The 19,283-nt window shown below is 36.4% G+C and overlaps 1 protein-coding gene across 7 annotated transcripts in view; it reads right to left on the reverse strand.

Annotated features, from left to right (window-relative positions):
* The window catches only part of ATP6V1H (ATPase H+ transporting V1 subunit H), a 120,885-nt gene that overhangs the window by 45,461 nt on the left and 56,141 nt on the right, over window positions 1-19,283 (reverse strand). For all 7 annotated transcript variants that reach the window (XM_026516476.4, XM_057307768.1, XM_044390386.3 and 4 more), the window contains 3 exons: window positions 13,343-13,521; window positions 10,164-10,289; window positions 2,724-2,825 (listed from right to left, as the gene is read on the reverse strand). In XM_026516476.4, coding sequence (XP_026372261.2) covers window positions 2,724-2,825; window positions 10,164-10,289; window positions 13,343-13,521 — 407 coding nt within the window. The remainder of the gene's footprint in view (window positions 1-2,723; window positions 2,826-10,163; window positions 10,290-13,342; window positions 13,522-19,283) is intronic.

The raw sequence follows: 19,283 nt of genomic DNA on the forward strand, positions 1-19,283 counted from the left end.
GCCCTGGAGCTTGGTTCCAGCTCCTCTCAGCCATGGCCCTGGGCCTATCCTGCCCACCCAGGGATCCATCAGTGACCAAGCAGCAGTTCTCCCTGGGACCTGGAAGGAGCCACACCCATCCATAAACCTGGTAAGGGGACAGCTAACTAAGGACACAATGTGGAGCCTGAAATGGACCCTTGTCCCAGCACTATCCTACTGAATAAGGTACTGGAGGCAGTCCCAGCCATCTGAAGACCAGACAGGAAACATGCCTACCTAAGACCCCAGTAACAAACTTGCCAAGCACAGACACCACTGCAGACTCATAACTGTGCATAACCCACTCCAACCCAGCATGAACATAATTCCAGGCAACAGAGAAGAGGCCATTAGCTGCTGAAAAGTGTCTTAAAGACTGGAAGAGGTATTTACTCCTTCAAATGCACAGACATCGACGCAAGGCTATATACACCACAAAGAATCAGGTAAATATAACACTACCAAAGGAAAATTAATAAAGCTCCAGGAACCAGTCCCATAAAAATATATATCTAAAATTTGCCTAACAAAGGATCAAAATAATCATCTTACAGAAACTTAATGAAATGAAAGAGAACGGATAGACAACTGAACAAAATTAGAAAAACACATGTACAAAATGACAATAAAGAAATAGAAATAAATAGAACCAAACAGAAATCTTGGAGCTGAAGAATACAATGGCAGAACTAAAAATGTAATGGAGAAATTTAACACACAGACTTATATCTGCTGTATCTGTGCCATCTGCTTCTGAAGGGTACCCGAAATAAAGTTCTATGTCAGACCAGCAACGAAGGTTTGCTGGGTCAGAATGAAAACATTCTGTAGTTCAAACACTGAGTGATTCAGTAGCTACACTCAAGAATTTTCTACTTTTCCTGAAGTAGACACCAATATCCTGAGTAGTTTCCCATATGGCATTTGCCTAACGTTCTCTCATTTACCCTCCGGAAGAGATGCATTTTGCACATTTACCCATCATATGGAGTTCAGAGATGTTCATGCTCATTATTCTCACCCAGGAGAAGTGCAAGAGAAACTCTTCACTCCAAAGGAACACGAATGACAACCCTTCTCATCTGAGACCAAAGGTAGGCTGCCCCTTACTCACCCCAAGCCTACTTCTCCGTACAGCAGTGTCAATCCTGACAACTCAGTATGTGATCCATGTGATATCACATAGCCCTGACAAATTCTGCTCCAGATGAAACTGTCATAATTTTGGAAATGGAGTTTACCAAGGTCCACCAATACAAAGCAGCTGAGTTACTATAAATAAATCAGATCTAGAAAAAACAAGGTGAAGATCAAACGTAATATAGTCCATAGATACTTGGAAAGAAAAGGTAATTTCTCTGCTTGAAGAGATGCATCTCCAACCAGTCACTGATGCAATGTTTTATAATGTTTAAATATTTATACACTATAAAAAGAAGAGGAAGTTATGAAGTAATTGTGGAATGTTAAAGTATGCAATTAGTTCTGTGGCTCTGCCAATTTTTGCTCACATTCTAAGATGTTCTCGTGCTTACTTGACACTATTTTATGATAAATAAGACAAATACTGCCATGTCTTCCTTATAGATAGCTTTGATGAATATAAAATATCCACATTAGTAATAATAAAAGTAGCTAATACTTATTGAGTATTGTGTACCTCCTGGCACTACTCTATCACTGTATTGGGTTACTCACTTAATCCTCACTTCAGCCTCATGAGAAAGAAATAAGACTATCATCCCAATTTTATAGATTAGGAAACAAACCAGTAAGTGAAACAGCAACAATTCACACCAAGGCACTATGCATTTCTGCTTTTCCAAATAAGAGAAAACAGCCGTTTTATACATTTAATGTTTTCTCCCTTGATATAATATTGGTACCCTGATTTCTTATTTTTCCCAAAAAAAGCCTAACTTTTCATTGTTTATGTTTATGTATGATCTTAAATTATGTGGCTAGCATCACCATGTCTGTAAAGTCTTATCTGTCTCATCCCACATGGAATTCCTCTCTTTTCAATACTCTGAAATACATAATTCTATCACTATACATCTATTATAACTTTTCTTTACAGGTGTTATATTTTCTTCAATATTGTGAATCTAAGAGAATCTAAGATTCTCTCTCTCCCTCCGCCTCTCTCCCCCTTGCACATGAGTGCATTCACCCTCTCTCTGAAATAAGTAAGTAAATCTTAAAAAAATAATAACAATAGGGGTGCCTGGGTGGGTCAGTTGGTTGGGCGTCTGCCTTCGGCTCAGGTCATGGTCTCCAGGTCCCGGGATCGGCATCAGGCTCCCTGCTCAGCGAGGAGTCTGCTTCTCCCTCTGTCTCTCCTCCTGCCCCCTCAGCTTGTGCTTGATTTCTCTCTCTCTCAAATAAAGAAAATCTTTTTTAAAAATTAAAAATAATAATAATAATAATAATGTCTCATCGTCTCTGTAACTACCAGTAGCAGTCGAAAAATAACCAGTGCTCACAAAATGGCTACTGAATTAAAATCATACAAACCAAAAAAAATCCTGAATGTGAAATTTCTAATGTGATCTCTGCTGGCCACCACACAATAGTATTATAGTTGTACTCATACTTTTATACTACCCATTTTTAATTAGGTTTATTATAATTCCGCATATTATGGGCATCTTGATTTCACTTACTCCATTAGTTCCTCTGCTGAACTACTTTTCCCTTACCGTTTGCCTCGTGGATAATGCCGCACATATTCCCCAACATCATGAGCAGCAACAGCTAAGACTTGTGGATCATCCGACACCTCCAGAAGTTTTGTCAAAATTCTGAAATAAATTTAATCCAAAGAGAGATTGATTTCTAGTTGTTCTACAGGGCACAACAGAGCACAGCATATTTGCAGGTATCTCCTGAAAATAGACATTGACAATATATTTTCTACAGATCTTACTATTACACATAATATATTACATATGAGTTAGCAGTTTTCAGATCTTTTCACATATATAGCAGGTTACTTTCAGATCATAATGTACACCACACACAATTCCCAAAATATCAGGAACTCCCTTTCCTGCTTTCTCAAAAAAGACAACTAGAATGTGAGTTAATGTTATTTTAATATACAATTACCAGTGAGTCCTTGCCAATTGTATTTTGAAGATTAATCATCGGTAAGCTTTCTGTTAGTATTAAAGAAATTACTTTAAGCTGTGATCAAGATGGAACGTGAGCCCTGAACATACACATTCCATGCCCCCCTCTCCCCCACCCTCACTCCAAGTCTCAGGAAGAACTTGAACCTGAACTTCATAAGAAAAACAATGCAAAACAGCAAGTGAATGTTTCTGAGAAGATGGGTGACCAAATTCACTATCCTGGCTCCCTTGCTGTCCTTTCTCCACAGCAACCACACAGGCAGAGTGAAACCACTGCAGGAGCCTGACGGTGTTTCTGAGAATAGGAGCCAACCAGACGCAGAGAAGGCTACCCTCTGCTGGGAGCTGGAGCCTTGACCACAGATTTCTGCCTCCTCAAGGACCTCCAGGGAGAAGGTTCATCTCACCCAGGGGCACATGTGTCCTCAGGAATGAAGAGAAAGGGGGGCACTGCACTACCCAGAATCCAACCCACTCGGAGAGAGTGCCTTCAGCATGAGTGTGAGGGGAAATCACTCAAGGAACACATCATTCCCGTGTTATTTAAACTGCTCAAGGGCATAGAAATGAGAAGAAAACTCAACTCATTCCACAAACAGAACATAACTGGGATAACCAATCAGAATGAGTAATTATTTTAATGGCCAGGCAGAAGACTAACATATTTAAAAAAAAACTGCTTTGTAATATGCCACCAATAGCCACTCACATAGACACAGATATATGAAAACCTTATAGAATTAGCTAATTGAACCAGTAGAATACTGAGAGACTATCTTTTCAGTTCTCAGCTCAAACACCACCTCTTGCCTAAGAGCCTCTGATCCCAAGACAATACCCCCCCATCATTTTCTATCCCCGCTTCCTGATTCATTTTTCTTCACAGCACTCATCACTACCAGCCATGATATGTAGTTTCTTGACTATTTGTTTAGTCTCTCTCTCCCAAATACAATGTAAGCTTAATGACAATAAGAACTTAATTTTATTTGCCATTGTGTCTGCAACACCTAGAACAGTACTGACCACACAACAGATGCTCAAAAAACACCTGCTGGAAAAAAATGAATCCACAATTTAAGTGTAAAATGGTGATGCTGACAATTGGGAAAAACGATGTGACAAATCCTAATGCAATTTAAAATGCACAGAACCTTGACATAGCAACTCTACTTCTAGGAATCCAACCTACAGCAATATCTTCACATTTCCACAAAGATATCTATATACACTAGGTTAAAAATTGACTAAGAGAAAAAGCTAGAGGGTGGAGGCCACATGCAAGAGAGAGATTTTTGGTTTTTCCCTCTACTTCTACCATGCTGGTGGCACCTGCTTTGTCCTCTGTAATACTGACTACGACGAACTGAGGGTTTTAGAGGGGAGGGGGTGGGGGATCGGGATAGGCCAGTGATGGGTATTAAGGAGGGCACATATTGTATGGTGCACTGGGTGTTATATGCAAGTAATGACTCATGGAACTTTACATCAAAATCTAGGGATGTACTGTACGGTGACTAACATAACATAATAAAAAGTTATTATAAAAAAACAAAACAAAACAAAAATACTGACTACGTCATGTACAAAGCATTTCACATTCACCATTTTATTAAACCCCTACAACTAGGATTATTGGTTCTTCCTATTTTACAGAGAAGTAACACAGGAGGCTCAATGAAATAAAGTGGCCCAATATAAAAAAAAATTAGAATCAAAATTTTAAAAAATTATAAAACTAACTCATTTCAACAGACCCCAAACCATAATAAGTGAAAAAGACAAGTCACAGTCTAACCTATTGAGATGGGATATATATAAATAACTCTATATAAAGATACAGATATAGGTATGTCTATGAATGAAAGAATACTGGAGAGTATATCATCTGATTCTGGTTATCACTGGGGAAGACTCTGGGAGAGAACAGCAGTGAAGAAACCTTTTCACTTTACTTCTGTATGCCTTCAAGAGTACTTGAATGACTTCACCCAGGCTGTTTGATAAAACTTGGAATTCAAAAATTCACCACACACATTTTTTTTTAAAGTTACTTAATTTTACTAAGATGCTCAAGAGATTTACTATCCCTTAGAATTATTAATTTTATTTATTTTTTATTTAAATTCAATTAGCCAACACATAGTACATCATTAGTTTCAGATGTAGTGTTCAATAATTCATCAGTTGCGCATAATACCCAGTGACCATCACATCATATGCCCTCCTTAATGTCCATCACCCAATTATCCATCCCTCCACACACCTCCCCTCCAGCAACCCTCAGTTTGTCTCCTATAGTTACGAGTCTCTCATGGTTTGTCTCTGTTTCTGATGACTTCCCATTCAGTTTTCCCTCCCTTCCCCTATGATCCTCTGGGCTGTTTCTTATATTCCACATATATGAAACTATATTATAATTTTGAGTGAAACCATATGATAATTGTCTTTCTCTGACTGACTTATTTTGCTCAGCATAATACCCTCCAGTTCCAGCCACGTCGATGTAAATGATAAGTATTCATCCTTTCTGACAGTTGAGTAACATTTCATTGCATATATATACCACATTTTCTTTATCCATTCATCTGTAGATGGATATCACTTGGCATCAGGGAAATACAAATCAAAACCACAATGAGATACCACCTTACACCAATTAGAAGGGCAAAAATTAACAAAACAGAAAACAACAAATGTTGGCGAGGATGTGGAGAAAGGGGAACCCTCTTACACTGTTGTTGAGAATGCAAGCTGGTACAGCCACTCTGGGAAACAGTATGGAGGTTCCTCAAGAAGTTAAAAACAGAGCTATCCTATGACCCAGCAACTGCACTACTAGGTATTTACCCCAAAGATACAAATGTATTGATCCGAAGGGGCACCTGCACACCAATGTCCACAATAGCCAAACTATAGAATTGCGAATTTAAAGTTTAAAATTTAAGTTTAAAATATCGAACATAAAGTTTTGAAACCATTTGTCTATTTGCTTACAAATTATTCAATTACAAAATATAAATCTTATTTCTTAAGATCTATACTAGAAAACAACTTGAATAACAATGATATTTGCTCATATCATTTGCATTAAAACAAATACTTAAATAATTAAAATACTTAAAATAAAGTAATAAAACTTTACTTTGTTCAAAATCTGTACAAGTCTATGAAGCTTGTATACTTTAGTTTCTGCAGCTCATTTATTTGGTAACGTCTCCTAAAAGTGTGGCTCAACATTTCTCTGCCTTTTTCTATCATCTCAGCATGTCAAATATCTAACTCTATAAACAACCGGAAACATTAACAAAAAACCTCACTGTCAATCAGGGAATTATCTCATTAGGAAGTAATTACATGTCTTTTATCTTCCAGACTAACTGAGATATCTGCATTTCCAAATAATAGAAAAGATGAGGATTTCTTAGACACATACATGTCCCAAACTCGATGTAAATATATACCTCACAAAAAGAACTCATAAATGAGGAAAGGAGACCCAGAGAAGTTACATAATCTGCCTACAGACACAACAAATGTTGAAACATATTTGAATCACTACCTGTTGCCTCTAGTCCACACTAAGCACAACTGCACCATGATGGCAGTTCATTCAACTCAAGCACATGAAAACCCACAAAGAAAAAGCAAGACAATATTCAATCTCCCATAATTTTTTTTAACTTCAAACTTGCTCTTTTTAAAAGGCCAACTTGCAAATTTAATTCAACTGAAACATTTTAATAATTTCAAAAGATTAAAGTACTTTGATGCTATTTTTGTTACTTTGAAATTTTATTAAAATATCATTTTAGGAAATAAGAAAATATTAACATGAGTTTCCTTAAAAGCGTAACAGAATATTTGTTCTGAATACCTTAAACCATAAGCCAGCAAATTATAGCTGAAGTCCAAACCCAGCAGCTTCCTGTTTTTGTACACAAAGGGTTTTTTTTTTAAGATCTTACTTATTTGAGAGAGAAACAGAGATAGCGAGAGAGAGCACACGAGTGGGGAGAAGAGGGAGAAGCAGGCTCTCCAGTGAGCAGGAAGCCCGACATGGGGCTCGATCCCAGGACTCTGGGATCATGACCCGAGCCAAAGAAAGGCAGATGCTTAGGGACTGAGCCACCCAGGCGGCCCTGATACATAAATTTTATTGGAACACCATCACACTCATTAGTATACAGACTGTCCACAGTTGCCTTAGCACTACAGTACTGAGTTCAGTAGTTGTGACAGAGACCGAATGCCTCACAAAGCCTCCACTGTTTACTTTCTGGGCCTTACAGAAAAAGTTTTCCAATGCCTGCCTTAAACCACATTCAGTGACCTGAGCTATTCTCCATATGGTTGAGACCCTTGATACACAAAATATGGTCTGCAAACCTGCAGCATCAGTATCAGCTTAGAAATGCTGAATCACATACCCAACCCTGGACCTACTGAATTAGAATATGCATTTTAATAAGATCTCCATTAACATTTGAAAAATATAGTCTTACACTCAAAAAAATGGTACAAGGAATTACAGAGAATTTCTAATCAAATCCAGAAAATACAGAAATGATTTTAATGGCTATCCCTCAGGGCCATTTAGCCCACTGAATATGTTCATCAACAATGAAAATATTTTTGTATTATTATCTGTAAGTCAACTGTTTCTATATATAAATGCTTTCTATTTCTATATTCAAGTCATCAATGAATATTTTCAAAAGAATAGGTTCAAAAAAAGAGATTTTGTGGTAAGCAAAGAAAGAACTTCCTCCATCTCATCTCTAAATACAGTTGTTAAGTCAACAATAGATTCATCAATCAAAAGCCAAATCTCAATTACCACATTAACCACAAGCTGAGATTCTGTCAGACACTCCAATGGGATCAAGACAGCAACACATCCAGCTTTGGAGTTAGACCAAATGTGAATTCTGACTCTAACATTTGCTAGAAATGTAATCTTGGAAAGTGTCTGTTTAAATCCAAAATAGAATTTATATTATTATTCTGATTGATCACTCCACAAATTTGCTCTTGTTCTCTTTCATAATGTTTTTCCTCTGTTTTAAAAACTTGTTTGCGCCCTCAGCTTTTACTTTTCTTTTAATTATCATCTGCATGGTTTCTTATATTTCAGAGTATTTCCTTATTCAAAATACGTACTTATTTCAAAATTATAACATACAAGATGGCAAAGTACTTTCTGTATGCTATCATACTAATACTGATAGAGGAAAAATGAATTTACATTGCAAACTTGCTAAGTTTGGAATTACCTGGAAAAACAGGTCAAAGCCTGGTGTAAGTACAGTTCTCCACACATAATAAGAAGGCTAGTATTCACTGTGCTTTTTAAATAACAGAATAAAGATTTCTTCTGTATCTATTTTATCAGCTAGTTTGAAGGGCGGCACTAGTACGCCCCTCCTTGCCAATCACCCCCATACAGATAACTTATAAGAATGGGAAACTAAGGAGGTGCCTCAGTGGCTCAGTCAGTTAAGTGTCTGATTCTTGATTTCAGCTCAGGTCATGATCTCAGGGTCATGAGATCAAGCCCCACAGTCAGGCTCTACAATCAACATGGAGTCTGCTTGTCCCTCTTCCTCTGTTCCTTCCCCCCACCCCACATATATACTCACTCTCTCTTTCTCTAAAATAAATAAATAAAATCTTAAAAAAAAAAAAAAAGAATGGAAACGGAGAACAATGACTTTAAATTTCTCTAAAACTAAAGTGCTACATGTCATTGCTTCTGGTTATTTAGAAACATCACAAAGGCTCATAAGAAGGTAAAGAGTAATTTGAAGGAACCATAAAATCTAAGACCTAACGAACCATAAAATTTAAAACCCAAACAACGTGCTCTTCAAAAGGCTCTTTAAGTGTATCATAATAAAAATAACATGTAATGCTTTAGTAATAATTTGTTTAAAAAAACTCCCCTCCGTTATATTCAAGTTTTTCAAAAATTAGATTTAAAAGGCATTATTCAAACTCATTTTGTTGCTGTTAAAAACTCAAAGTAGCACAACAATGCTGAAGATATAATCCACTTTTCCCCCTATCTATTATTCTCCATCAGTACTGCCAACATCTATCAACCACTCACTTTCGTTTGCCAAATGTTTAAACAAGCATAATGTATCCTTTTTGGTAATACATGGAAAGTAAGTATAAACAACAGTGATAGGTCTGCCTAAAACTGCTCATTGGACATGTGTATATACCTCTTCTCCTCCTCCTAGATACCTCATTAAAATGACAGTAAAAGAATTTTTTTCTTATTTTTTTCAAGTTTTTATTTCAATTCCAGAGGAGAGCATGCTTATTTTGAAAGGTCCTAGGGGTGCCTGGGTGGCTCAATCAGTTAAGTGTCTGACTCTTGGTTTTGGCTCAGGTCATGATCTCAGGGTCTTGAGATGGAGCCCTGCACTGGGCTCCAAGCTCAGTGTGGAGCATGCTTAAGATTCTTTCCCCTTCTTTCTCCCTCCTCCTCTGCTCCTCTCCCCCACCCCTCAAAGTAGCACTATCTCTCTCTCTCTCACTCTCTCACTCTCTCTTTCAAATAAACAAATAAAATCTTTTTTTAAAACACAATCTCTTAAGATTTTATTTATTTATTTGAGAGAGAGACAGAGATAGTGAGAGGAAAGAACGAACAGGGGAGAGGGGAAGCCGGCTCTCCACTGAGCAGGTAGCCCGATGCAGGACTCCATCCCAGGATGCTGGGATCATGCCCTGAGCCAAAGGCAGACACTTAACCGACTGAGCCACCCAGGCACACCTAAAAAAATTTTTTAAATGCCTGAACAGGCAATTCCGGAAAAATAGACATCCAAATGACCAATAAGAATATGACACCGTATCCAACCACATAAGGAAGCAAGAAAATACAAATTAAAATCATAAGATGGCTAAGATTTTTTAAAGAGTGACAAAAACATGTTGGCAAGGATATGGAACAACAGGTATTAACAGTGTAAACTGGAATTTAAAACTTACTTTAAGAGCTCATAATTCTTCTCATTTAACCTCACAGCATTTTCTCTCCAAAATTTCTCAGATTTGTGCACAGGACTCCACTCCAATCTTCCAGATTTAAGTTCTGAACTGTATTCATCAAATGAGCTATAAAAATTTTTAAAGAATTCAAAGTTTAGGAGAATCTAAGAGTTACTCGAAAATTAAGCAAAATAAAACATTTTTACCATGTAACTTATACCTCAGTTGAAAAAAAAACAAAAATCTTCACTGATGACTTAACTGTGAAAACTGACAAAACTTTGTACGTTAACAAACTACCACTAAAGTTTAAACAGCTTAAATAATCTTTAATAAATCATGTGAAATTTATTCAAGGTCCTAATGTCCAATACTCCTGTCAAGGTGATTGCTCATCATGAGATATTAAAAGGAGCGCCTGCTTTCCAATCTTTATCCTAATAAATAAATGTATACCAGCAAAATATCTGATGATCTAGCAGTTTCTACCATGCCACTTAAAATACTGTATTTGCCAGCCCACTAGATACATTAATGTAAATTTATATAAAAGTATGTTGCCTAAATATAAAATAAAATAGCACATTCTAATACTATAAATGTCATAAACCACTATACTACATTATACAAATAAAAATACACATAAGGATATAATATTGCATAATGTGATTACATACACTACAGAGGTAATTCACTAAATTAACACATTACAGATTAAAAACAAAAACCTCTGTGCAAATAGCAAACTGCAATGTAATTTAATTCAAAAATCATTCACTATGTATCAAGTAACTTAATTATTCAAAGTTTCATAATATAAAAAATATTTAATGTTGTTAGCCACTGGACAAACACTGTGACAGGACATGCTTGGACATTCTTTCAAGTGAAAACTTAAAAAAAGAATTAGCCATTTCAATACTGGTTGGTAATTCAGAATAACCAGGATTTTACCAGTTAAGTTGAACAGAGTGTCCTGTTGAATAAAGTAGTAATTTACTTTAATGTAAGGCCAGTCTGTGTAAGTAAGCTAATATCATTTAACCCTAATATCCTAAACCTGTAACAGCAAAAACAGAGACAAAGCTCTTTCACCCGCTCCCATCAGCCTATTAGCTTTAATGTAAATAGCACTTCTCAAATTACCAAATTCAACATGAAAAATCAATAAGTAATAATCTGCTAACATGGATTAAATAATTTAGAAAGCTAAGTATCACTAATCTTATTTATTTTTAAAAGAGATCTTAAATCATTATTACTGGAGAATTGAAAATAAATTTTTTAAATGAATTTAATAAAACAGAATTTATAAAAACTGCAAGTCTACTGCTGGCTGGACTACTTTATTACAATCAACTTGTTCATATTTAAAATTATAGAAAGACAAAAATCATTTGCCTCCCTCCACAAAACTCCATTACAAACCACTGATGTGAGTCATACATCCCTCTCCATAAAAGCATTTGGGCCTTGGGGTTATGAGCTGCACTGAATTATCTGATAAATACTTTTCTGGAACACATAATACACTGAAGGCACTTGCTGGACACTTGAAAACTCACAACAAATCCTACAAGGTTTGAATTTTTATTGCTATTTTACCAAAAGGAAAACTGAGATGAAGAAGTCAAGAAGCTTGTCATGGCCACACGTGGAGAAAGTAACCGAACAATTCAAACTGGGTTCAGCCTGGCTCCCAAACCCAAACCACCTACACAGAAAGATCTACTTCTAGATAGTAATTCTCTTTTAAAGATGTATCAATAGTTTAAAAACAAAGAATACATGGGTTAATGGGAAGGACCACCAATACGTTATGAAATAAAAAAGAACAAGGTCCAGAAGAATATACAGAACCCCATTTGTGTGTATGTTTATGTGTGTGTGCATGCACACACATGCTGGAGGAGCAGGGCTAGGTTTTTTTTGGAAGCAAACACAGGAAATGAGGCTGGGGACAAGTATGTGGAAGAGGCATGAAGTCCCTTCTGAATTACGTAAGGATTCTTTCTTTTCTTACTGCATTGTACCTCATTTGCATAATTTTTTTTTAAGATTTTATTTATTTATTTGACAGAGAAAGAGGCAGCGAGAGAGGGAACACAAGCAGGGGGAGTGAGAAAGGGAGAAGCAGGCTTCCCGCTGAGCAGGAAGCCCGATGCGGGGCTCGATCCCAGAACACTGGGATCATGACCTGAGCCAAAGGTAGACGCTTAGCGACTGAGTCACTCAGGAGCCCCTCATTTGGATAATTTTTAATACAAAAAATAAATAGGGGCACCTGGGTGGTTCAGTCAGTTAGGCGTCCAACTCTTGATTTCCACTCAAGTTATGATCTCAGGGTCATGAGATCAAGTGCCACATTGGGCTCATGCTGGGCATGGAGCCTGCTTGAGGTTCTCTCTCTCCCTCTCCATTGGCCCCTCCCACTGACCCACCCCTCCCACACACCCCCACACACACCCACACACCCTCTCACAACACCCGCCATGTGCCCTCTCTCTGCCTAAAAAATAAAAATAACTGATAACCAATAGGAACTTCACAAAAGCAAGAAAAAAAAAATACTCTTTCCATTTATGGCCAAACCTCCTCCACAAATTAACAACCAGTACTGTTTAAAAAGATTCTAGGGACGCCTCGGTAGCGCAGTCATTAGGCGTCTGCCTTCGGCTCAGGGCGCGATCCCGGCGTTCCAGGATCGAGTCCCACATCGGGCTCCTCTACTGGGAGCCTACTTCTTCCTCTCCCACTCCCCCTGCTTGTGTTCCCTCTCTCGTTAGCTATCTCTGTCAAATAAATAAATAAAAAATCTTTAAAAAAAAATAAAATAAAAATAAAAAGATTCTAAACCAGGGGGAGATACTTGAGGGGTTCTAGGGTGACACCAACATCCTGTGGGAGTATAAACAGTCAGATTTCAGATAAGAGAATGGTGAGAATCTACCCAAAAGAGAAGAGATAACACATAGCTATAACCAACTGTTACCACAGTGATGAGCCAGTTCTGTTGTGATTTTCTCCCCCATATCCCCCATTCTTAACAGAAGACATAATGTCTTAGTGAAATCTTTTGAGTTTATGGTTAGTAACAAATTTAGACTTTCTTAAAATACTAGGAAAGTCAAACGAGGCCCAATATATCCAGCCTGTGAGAATTTTAAAAAATTACATACCTAAGATCTTGGACACTCTCACCAAGTTTTTCCAAAAGAAATTTTATATCTTCACTGATATCTTCATCATCGTACTTCTGCTGTTCCAAGTTCTCCAACTGTTTCAGAACTTTGCATTGAATCATAGCCAGAGCATATTCTTGGCGAGTTTCTCTTTCAGTCGATTTTTCTAGAAAGTTCTGAGTTAAAGACATGAAAAAAATGTGTGATTTCTTACATGTGATATTCTCAGACCCCTGAACTTTCTCCTGCACCCTCTCTCCTCCTCTATTCTCAAGTTAACTACCCCCTTTACGCAATGACTATTACAGATCCTTACTTCTTTCCTGTGCACTTGTCCCATAACAGGAGCATACTTCTGATTGCTTGCTTACTTCCTGGCTTAACTAAACGTTCTAAATGACCCGCACAAGCCTCAAAACACTAAACATGTTTACAATTAAATCCATCAAAGCCTTTCTCACAGCCCTGTTCCTGAGCTCCTGAGAGTTCCCAGTGAACACTCGGCTCATTTATTAGCCACCTAGAGTACTTAGGAAGACAGAACGTTTCTTCAAGTATCTCTACTAGAGAGTCTCAGTCAGTCACTTTTTTCCCTTCTAATCAACCTACAAAGGCACAAAGGGCAGTAATAAAAAACTCTCTCGCTTGAACAATTATCAGAGAAGTTTTGTGACACCCTGAAAAATGCCCTTGGTTTCTTCTGTGATTTTTCTATTTGTAAGAGTACTTACAAAAAGAGCAAAGGAATCCTAAATACACTTGACCCTAAACAACATGGGTTTGTCCTGTGCAGGTCCACTTATACGAGGATTTTTTCGATAATTACAGTATAGTACTGGAAATGCGTTTTCTCTTCCTTATGATTTTCTTACCATTTTGTTTTTTTCTAGCTTACTTTATTGTAAGAATACAGTATATAATACATATAACATACAAAATATGTATTATCCGGCCATTTATTTTGTCAGTAAGGCTTCCAGTCAACAGTAGGCTATTCATAGTTAAGTTTGGGGGGGGGGGGAGTCCAAAGTCATACATGGATTTTCGACAACACAGGGGGTCAGCACCCAAACCCCTACATTGTACAACTGTATTTATACCAATAAACTGTTTATTGAATTGACAAGTATTTCTAACCAAAGACTATGTTAGGGACAAAAACAAGCTCTCAAGAAAGCTACCTTCACCAAGATGGTAAAGAAGACCTGTCAAATGCCTCCCTTCAACCACACCAAAAAAAATCCTATAATAACAATTCCAAGTCAACTATGCCAAAATATGAAATTTGTATATTTATTTTTGTAAGCAAATTATATTCCTAATAATTATACTAAAGAAATACAGAAAGAGATTTAACTTAGCATATGGAAATTCGTGAGATCAATCCCTACCAAAATTCCAATGGCATTTTTCACAAGAGTAGAAAAAACAAGCCTAAAATCTGTATGGAACCACACCCTTAATAGCCAAAACAGTCTTGAGAAAGAACAACAAAGTTGGAAGCATGATACTTCCTGATTTAACTAAGCTACAAAGCTATATTAACCAAAACAGTATGGCATAGCATAAAATAGACACACAGACTAAATGAACAGAATAGAGAGCCCATATATAAAGCCCCACATATACAGCCAGCTAATATTTGACAAGTGAGCCAAGAATACTCAATGTGAAAAGGACAGCCTTTTCAACAGCATTAGGAAAACTGGATAACCACATGCAGAAAAATGAAATCGGAGTCCTATTTTACACTACTTGCAAAAATTAACTCAAAATGGATTAAAGACTTAACCATAAGATGTGAAGCTGTCAAATTCCTAAACGAAAACATAGGGAAAAAGCTCCTTGACCTCACTCTTGGCAACAATCTTTTATATACGACACCAAAGCACAGACAACAAAAGCAAAAATCAACAAGTGGGGCAACATCAAACTTTTAAAAAGCTTCTGCACAGTCTCCTACATCCACTACATTTAAAACCTTCTAACCAGGGGCGCCTGGGTGGTGCAGTCGTTAAGCGTCTGCCTTTGGCTCAGGGCGTGATCCCGGCGTTGTGGGATCGAGCCCCACATCAGGCTCCTCCGCTATGAGCCTGCTTCTTCCTCTCCCACTCCCCCTGCTTGTGTTCCCTCTCTCGCTGGCTGTCTCTATCTCTGTCAAATAAATAAATAAAATCTTTAAAAAAAAAAAAAGCTTCTAACCAGCAAAAACAAAACAAAAAACAAAAACAAAAACAATAAACAAAATGAAAAGGTATCCTATGGGATGGGAGAAAATATTTGCAAAGCGTGTATCTGATAAGGGATTAATATCCAAAATATATGAAGAACTCATACAACTCAATAACAACAACAAAATGATTTAAAAATGGGCAAAATATCTGAATAGACATTTTTTCAAAGAAGACATACGATGACCAACAGGTACATAAGAATATCACTAGTCATCTGAGAAATACAAATCAAAACCACAATGAAATATCACCTCACATATGTTAGGATGGCTATAATCAAAAAACAAAAGATAACGGGTGTTGTCAAGGTTATGGAGAAAAGTACACACTTGTGCCTGTTTAGAATGCAAACTGGTACAGTCACTATGGAAAACACTATGAAGTTTCCTCAAAAAATTAAAAATAGAACTACCATATGTTCCAGCCATTCTACTTCTAGGTATTTATCCAAAGGAAATGAAAACAGAGTATAAAGAGATTATCTGCATTCCCATGTTTATTACAGCATTACTCACAATAGCCAACGGGAATAATCTAAGTGCCTATCAAAGGATGAGTGGATAAAGAAAATGGAGTATATAAGTATTTATACATAATGGAATATTATCCAGCCATTTTAAAAAAAAAGAAATACTGCCATTTGTGACAACACAAATAGACTTTCAGGGCATTATGCTAAGTGAAATGTCAAAAGAAAGACAAAAACTGTAAGATCTCACTTGTATGTGGAAGCTTAAAAAAAACTAAAATTAAAAAAAAAAAACCTCATAGATCTAGAGAACAGGTTGGTGGTTGCCAGATGCAGGGGGGGGGGGGGCAAAATAAGTGAAGGGGATCAAAAGGCACAAATTTCCAGTTATAAAATAAATAACTCCTGAGCCTGGCTCAGTCAGTTGGGTGTCTGCCTTCCACTCAAACCCCATGTCAGCCTCTCTGCTCCGCAGGGAGCCTGCTTCTCCCCCACCCCCACCCCCGCCTGCCACTCCCCCTGCTTGTGCACTCATTTGTGCACGTTCTCTATCAAATAAATAAATAAAATCTTTAAAAAAATAAAATAAGTCCTGGGGATTGATGACTATAGTTAATAATACTCTATATATATATATCTGAAAGGTACTAAGAAAGTAGATCTTAAAAGTTCTCATCACGAGAAAAAACAACTTGTAACTGTGTGTGGTGATGGATGTAATTTTTAATTAGACTTACTGTGGCAATCACTTGACAATATACACAATTGTCAAATCATTATGTTGTACACCTGAAACTAATAAAATGTTATGTCAATTATATCTCAATTTTTAAAAAATAAAGGTAAATAATTAATTTTTAGACACTGAAATTAAGATAAGTTGTCACCAGCAGACCTGTGTTAGAAGACACGTTAAAAGCATGGGTGGGCAAACTTTCTAACAAGGGCCAAATAGTAACTATTTTAGGTGTTGAGGTCTCTATCATAGCTCTTCCATTCTGCCATTACAGTGCAAAAGCAGGCAGACAAAATACAAAAAACAAGTAAGCACAGCAGTGTTCCAACAAAGCTGTATTTATAAAAACCAGTGGTGGGCCACATTTGGCCCATGAGCTACTACAGACTGATTTTCTAAAGAAAATTCTGCAGATGGCAGAGAATGACACCGTCAAATGGAAAAATGAATCTTCAGGAAAGAAAGATCTGCAGATATGGTAAACAGCTGAATAAATATAAAAGACAATTTTTCCCTCTTCACTTCCATAATACAAATAGGACTGTTTGAAAGAAAAGTTAAAACACTATATTATAGGGTTTTTTACATATACTTACATGACAGCTATAGAGTAAAAAAGAGGGAAGAGACCTGTGTGATTACAAACTCTTACGTTTTACATGAGAGAGTAAAATATTCACTTATAATGGGAAAAGCTAAGGATGTATATATTGTGACACCAAAATAAGCTCTAAGAAATAAAATACTACAAAGAACAGTTAAAAGGTATACAGAAAAATTAAAATGAAATTCTAAAAAGAATTCAATTAACTCAAGAGAAAGCAAGAATGGAAAAACAAAAAACAGATAAGACAAACAGAAAACAAACAGTAAAATGCTAGACCTAATTCAACTATACCAATAATTATCTTAAATGTCTATAGACTGAACACTCCAGTTAAGAGGCAGAGATTATTAGTATAAAAATTCAACACCCAAGCATATGTTGTCTAAAAGGGACAAACTTTAAATATAAGACATAGGTTGAAAATCATAAGCATAAGCAAGCTGGCATGTCTATATTAATTTCAAATAAAGTAGGTATCAAGGCAAAAAGCACCACCAATAATAACGGACATCTCACAAAGATTCAAAGGTCAGTTCATCAGGAAAATGTAACATATACGAATGCATTAATAACAGAGCTTCAAAATACATAAAGCAAAGATTGGGAGAACTGAAGGGAGAAACAGACAAATCCATAAATGACAGCTGGAGATTTTAACAACTCCCAGTCTTGGCAATTGATAGAACCACTAAACAAAAATTCAGTATCACTGAGGATCTAAAAAGCATTATCAACCACCCTGATTTAATTTATATTTTATAGAACACTATACATCTGCAAAATACACATTCTTTTAAAGCACACATGGTTCATTCACCATGACAGACCATAAGATGAGCCATAAAACAAGTCTCAAATTTCCAAGAATTGAAACTTATTAGAATATGTTCCCTGACCATAATGAAATTCAATTAAAGACCTTATACTATGCAGAGCCCTAAATTCTGATAACCTCTCCCTTTATAATATTCTTCCCTTCTTCCTTTGCTTTTGTTAAGACTTTACCTATCATTTTAGTAAATTTTCTGTTACTTTTTCTAGTTGTTTTTCTTACTACTCTCTTTTCTAACTTTAGAAACATATCAAAACTCTTTTGCTCATATGATACTTTGTTATTTTCACTTATACATATTTGCTGGCTAGAGAATTAAACTTCATATTTAAGGTATTATCATAACTAGTGATTTCAACTCTAACCTCAACACAGTCAATACAGTAACTAACATAGAACACCACTATTATATTCTTCTAAAACCACCTCTCCTCTCAATTCTCCAAAATAATAGTACTCTAGAACTTAGTCATACTTGATCCTCCCCTTTTCTTCAACTCTATGTCAAATCAGTCAATGAGCCTTATCATTTTCCCTTTAAAACATGTTTTAATTTCATCTTTCCATTTCATTATAAAGAATGAAAAGGATGAATGGATTATGAAAAGTACTTAAGAAACTGAATTTGCCAAAAACAAACATAGATAATCCGGCAGCAGTGTACTCTTTAAAGGCCCTAAAACTCAATGGCATCTTCACTTCAACAAAATCAAAAGTATAAATATCATTTTTGTCTTTGTCCAAGTAACGGTGCAGAAATCTTGACTTGCCTAAAACCATGGGGGAATCACGTGACGATTCAGCTTTCTTTCACCAGAACTGCTAGCCTTGTGAAATTATATGTTAAAACAGGGCTTCTCAAACCATCTGTGGTGAAGACCAGTTGTGTTTGTTTTTTAACTTCCAATTAGTCATGAACAAATACTTTTATAAAATACAATAAAAATAACTTTCTAGAAAAATGCATTTTAAAACACATGCAATATATAAGCTCAAATTTTATATTATTAAATTTGACAGATATGCAACTATACCATCAAGTTACTGTAAGCTTATGTTT

The sequence above is a fragment of the Ursus arctos genome, unplaced genomic scaffold (genome assembly GCF_023065955.2).
Source record: "Ursus arctos isolate Adak ecotype North America unplaced genomic scaffold, UrsArc2.0 scaffold_6, whole genome shotgun sequence".
Classification (NCBI taxonomy): Eukaryota; Metazoa; Chordata; class Mammalia; order Carnivora; family Ursidae; genus Ursus; species Ursus arctos.